The following is a 5162-nucleotide window of genomic DNA, read 5'->3' on the forward strand; positions in this document are numbered from 1 at the left end:
TCAGCCCCAGAAGACCTCATCCCAGCCCCCCGTGCCTTTCCAGCAGCCCTTAAGGAAGTCCACATCACTTCGAGACATAGGCTGATAGTTGCACACTGTTAGGGCATCATGGTTTCCCCCGTCCAGATTGGTCCCAGGAGAAAGGCAGAGATAGAGGGGCATACCAGTACCAAACTCTGCAGTGTGGACCAGAACCAGGCTGTCGGCATCATAGAACGACACCTGGCCTTCATCACAGTCCAGATACACACCCACTCGCCACGGCCGAGACTGCAGGTTCAGGGGGATCTCCTGGCCCCCAGCTACCACACTGTAGCCCCTACCATGCTTTAGGTACAGCATCCCCTGCTCCTGCAGCTTGCCAGGTGACGCCTCCACACACACCCCGACGCCCCAGTCCAGCTTCCTGCCCATCTCCACTTCCCAGTAGTGCTGGCCGTCCCAGTGAGCAGCCTGGCCCCTGGCCAGGGGCCTGTAGTCCCGGTACAGGCCAAATAAACCCTTCCTGTCCGCCCTCTGGATGGAGCGGCCACTGCGTGCCACCTTGGCATACGCCTTGTCCCACAGAGTGATGACATCATCATGGGGCACTGATAGGGGGGGGAGAGTTACAGGAGAGGATTGTGGAATAAAATGTGTAAACCTCTTTTATTTAAATAGATTGAATCTTTTATAGAAAATAGATATTGTATTACTTGTAGATAGAATCTTACAAGTAATACAGATTCCATGTAGTATTCTGGGGGTTCCTGTTGTGTGGCGTGTATCTCCCCTCACCTGGTTGGATGTTTCTAAGTATGTCCTTCCACACAAAGAAGGGGAGATGTGTCTCATAAGGACCCAGACAGAGGAAGTCACTGAACACACTCAAGTCTGCCATCTTGGATGAGAACCTGAGAGAGACATTCAGACAGAATGGATGCATCCGGCTCAGCTGAAGTCTATTAAGATTAGAGCTGGAAGACTGTTTTATGTACGTACTGAAGTTCTGTTGTGCTGCCGGTTCCTTCAGCAGATGCCTCATCATGTACCAGCATCTTCTCAACCAGGTCGCATCCCGCTGAAGTCCACCACTGCCGCACAAACACAAACACACACACACACACACACACACACACACACACACACACACAGACATGCATGCATACATACCTCAGATACATGAATGGATCAGTCGGCGAACTGGCCTCTTTAGAGCACATATTCAGGATTTAATGAAATGTGAAGATCTCACCTGAAGGAACGTGATGGGCTGACTGCTATTCAGACTCGACTTCAGCATCCCCTCGGTGTTCCTCTCCTTAGTGTAGATCTCCTTCATCTTGGACAGGCTCGTCTGCATGGGCTCCAGCACTCTCTTCTCCTCCTGCTGCAAGTGCGTCTGCACCTCCTGCTCCTTCTGTCTGAGGAGCTGGTGCAGCTGCTCAAACTGAGCGGATATCTGCACTGACAACTCTCTGGACTCCTCCTGGGGTAGTGCAGGGACAGCTTTAGAAAGTACATATGTCCTTTAATAATGCAATCAAAGGGATTCTTTGAGCAAAAGGCATCCTGCTAGACTCAAATAATTATTACAAAATTACCAAAAAAACTATCAAAACGTTTACGTTACATTTTAAAGCAGGGTACAGCAGGGTAAGGAGAAGCTATTGAGAATGGCATAATAATACTCAGTTCTACACTCTGATCTAAGTGCCATTACAAGTAAATAGCACCACTGGATGGTGTTGCATTGCGGTTGCCAGAGCCAGCCATCATTCCTCCAACAGTCTTTTGAGTTGGCAGGGCTAAACCTGCATATCACAGCACAGCATAGCATATAATTCCTGCATGAAGTAGGAGGCAGGACCATGGCGTAGAGGTCTGAAAGATGTGGGTGAATTGTTAGCTTTGATTTGTTTTTAGCTTGTGCTAACTTCCTCCTTTTGCATGCTGTAGCTTCGATGCATAGCAGCATTCCTCTCCATGAATTACCTTTGTTTTTTGGATCTCAGCAGTCTGCAGACTGATCATGTAGTCCAGGTTATCATTCTCTTTAGACAGGAAGGCCACTGCTCCACTTAACACCACCTAGGAAACAGTAATTGTACTTTTCAATTGTTCAATCAATTGTATGTCTGTCTGTATGCATGTATGTACAGTATCCATGTTTGTATGGGTTTGTGTATGTATGTTTGTAGGCCTACTGTACTGTTCTATGTATGAATGTTTCACAGCTGACCTTGCAGCTTTGTGCCATCTCTTCTACAGGTCTGAACTTGTGTCCCTTATGGCTGCTTCCATCCCTGCAGACCAAACACACCAGCTGCTGGTCCGTCTCACAGAACAGCTTCAGCTTCTCCTCGTGTTGGCGACACATCAGCTCTGGCGCTTCCTTCCTCTGTGTTCCAGTCTCCGTCATCATGCTGGTGAGACTCTCCTCCAGCGTCTTCTGCTCCAGCAGCTGCTCTCTAGCAGCGCTCACTACGTTCCTCAGTGTGCGGTTGGCTTTAATGTGTTTCCGGATGAAGGGGTGTCTGCACTCGGGGCATTGGCCGGAGCCACCACTGGCTACCAGGTGAGCCGTGATGCACTCCCTGCAAAAGGTGTGCTGACAACGCAGGCTAACAGGATCGCTGAACTCAGACAAGCACACGGGACACAGGATCTGCTCCAACAGCGCTGATGCCATGTCAGCAAAAACACTCTGTCTTCACAGCTGCAGCTGACGATCCCAAAAGATAAATATCTGGTTCAATTGTTCATGCAGGAATTATAGACCTGACAATAGGGATTGGTCCTACACAGCCTACGTAAAATGTCTAATACAGTAGGCTACTTTGAATCTTTTCTTCACACAAGAGTGTACGTCGTCTACTACTGTAATCAAGGTAACAGGCAAAGAACACTCAACCTCCTGACGGTCCAGTCACTGCAGTCTCCAGCTGAAGCTTTACCTCTGCTGTGTGGACTTCCAAAGTCTGTAACGCACAGGCTCGGTCGGGTTCGGAGTCCTAGCTTTTATTTACCGCACAGCAATACATTCAGACCTACTGATTCGCTGTCGATCTACATGGAACAGGAAATGAAACCTATTTTGTTACTGCCACGGCCACTGTGAAAGTGTCAATATTTCATAGTTGCATTAATAACGCATGCTGACGTCGTATTGTTATTGACAAAAAAGAGCTGGGGCAGCATGTAAAAGATACAGCCCTCTGTTAGGCTAGTCCTTTATTTTGACAGACTGTATTATTTTTTGTTCATGGACTTTCTCTTCTTCCTGAAGTGTACGGTGTCGGTAGACGATCGGTGGTAATTCGGTGGAAGTAATTAAATAGGCCTATTCCTTGTATCCGTATCAGTCATTCACGTAATTTTCGTTTACCTTATTCACCGATAGAGCTACAAGTGTAATTCAGTTGCTATTATTGTTTAACAGCAACGGTAAACCTGACCGAAAAATCAGGCACTCGAAATTGTCACTCAAGGACAAAATAAACGTCCTACTATTAGCCAATCGTACGTATATTTTTTCCCGTTCTGGTCAGGTGACTGGTCTTAAACAATCAGATACCAGACCCTCTGATTACCCATACGTAGTCTACTATGTGATCACCAACCATGTCTACCGACATGGCCCAAGCTGGACAACTTTACATTATATGACAGCGAAGCCAACTAGAATGCGTTTCGTGAACGAACTGCGAGAGTGTGCTTGCTCTGTTGCGGCCATGACCGAGAGAACAAGTGCCTTGGAATTGGGGCAGGTGTCAGCTCTCCAGCTCTCCCTGCTGGATGAGCATGCACAAATGAGTATGCACAAATGAGTATGCATGAGTGAGTATGCATGAGTGAGTATGCATGAGTGAGTATGCACGAGTGAGTATGCATGAGTGAGTATGCATGAGTGAGTATGCATGAGTGAGTATGCATGAGTGAGTAAACATGAGTGAGTATGCACGAGTGAGTAAACATGAGTGAGTATGCATGAGTGAGTATGCATGAGTGAGTAAACATGAGTGAGTACGCATGAGTGAGTACGCATGAGTGAGTAAACATGAGTGAGTAAACATGAGTGAGTATGCATGAGTAAGTATGCATGAGTGAGTATGCACGAGTGAGTATGCATGAGTGAGTATGCACGAGTGAGTATGCATGAGTGAGTATGCACAAGTGAGTAAACATGAGTGAGTATGCATGAGTGAGTAGAGCCCTGGTATGGAAGGTGTCTCTTAATATTCCTAGTTATACAGTTGAATGGAGAGGGACAGAGAGAGAAGAGGAACCGTGCGCAGGTGTCAGTGAGAGTTGTCAGTGAATCACAGGTGCAAGCCAGTTTAATGAGCCTATTATGATGTCATAATGCCTCAAAGTTCTGCCATGCAAGTCTATGGAGAAAAAAGGTGATGGAAAAAGAGGAATAAAAAAGGAGTGGCAAGGAGTACCGCCACGGATCGGGCCGGACGTTTTGGTGTTTGAACGGCGTCTCTATCTCAATCGGGCGAGGAGTAGTTAGCTGCAAGAAAAACTACTAGAATAAAAAAAATAGTAAAAAACGAAGAACAATAGTGTGCTTCCCTTCGGGCAAGCACACTAATTAAGCCAATTGCCTGGGGAGGAGGAGTATAGTGGAATGGTGCAGGTCGCACCATCTGCAGCTGAATACCTCCAAGACCAAGGCGGTAGTGGACTTCCATACCGTGGCACACATCTACAAAAGATACTTAGACATACAGTGCCCTCCACAATTATTGGCACCCTTAGTGAATGTGACCAAAACAGGCTATGAAAAAATATATCTTTGCTGTTTATCATCTTGGTCTTTCCCTCAAAATATTCACAAAAATCTTACCTTTTCATCGAAGTAAAATTCTTGAAATAATTTATTTTTTTGACATTAAATACAATATTTTTCTCCAAAACATGGGTGCCACAATTATTGGCACCCCTAGAAAATCCTATAATTAAAATCTAACTGAAGTATATTACCAGTCATGTTTTATATTTTTTAGTTCACCTGTTTCATTAGGAACTCTTAAGTGGTCAACCATGGCTTCCTGCTTCACAGAGGTATAAATATGAGGTGACACAGGCCAAATACCCTTAGTCATTCATCAAGATGGGAAAGACAAAAGAACTCAATGTCAATGTGCGACAAAAAGTTGTTGAGCTGCTGAAAT

General features: G+C 45.9%; 1 protein-coding gene across 1 annotated transcript; it reads right to left on the reverse strand.

The window, feature by feature from the left end:
• LOC308381058 (nuclear factor 7, brain-like) lies at nucleotides 1-2671 on the reverse strand (the record flags this gene model as incomplete). Its single annotated transcript, XM_080858559.1, has 6 exons — nucleotides 1-590; nucleotides 778-893; nucleotides 982-1073; nucleotides 1235-1468; nucleotides 1975-2070; nucleotides 2222-2671. The coding sequence occupies 6 exons, from the start codon at nucleotides 2669-2671 to the stop codon at nucleotides 1-3; spliced, it is 1578 nt and encodes a 525-aa protein (XP_080714685.1).
• Between the last annotated feature and the right edge of the window lie 2491 nt (nucleotides 2672-5162).

Source organism: Sprattus sprattus, assembly GCF_963457725.1.
Source record: "Sprattus sprattus genome assembly, chromosome: 19".
Lineage (NCBI taxonomy): Eukaryota > Metazoa > Chordata > Actinopteri > Clupeiformes > Clupeidae > Sprattus > Sprattus sprattus.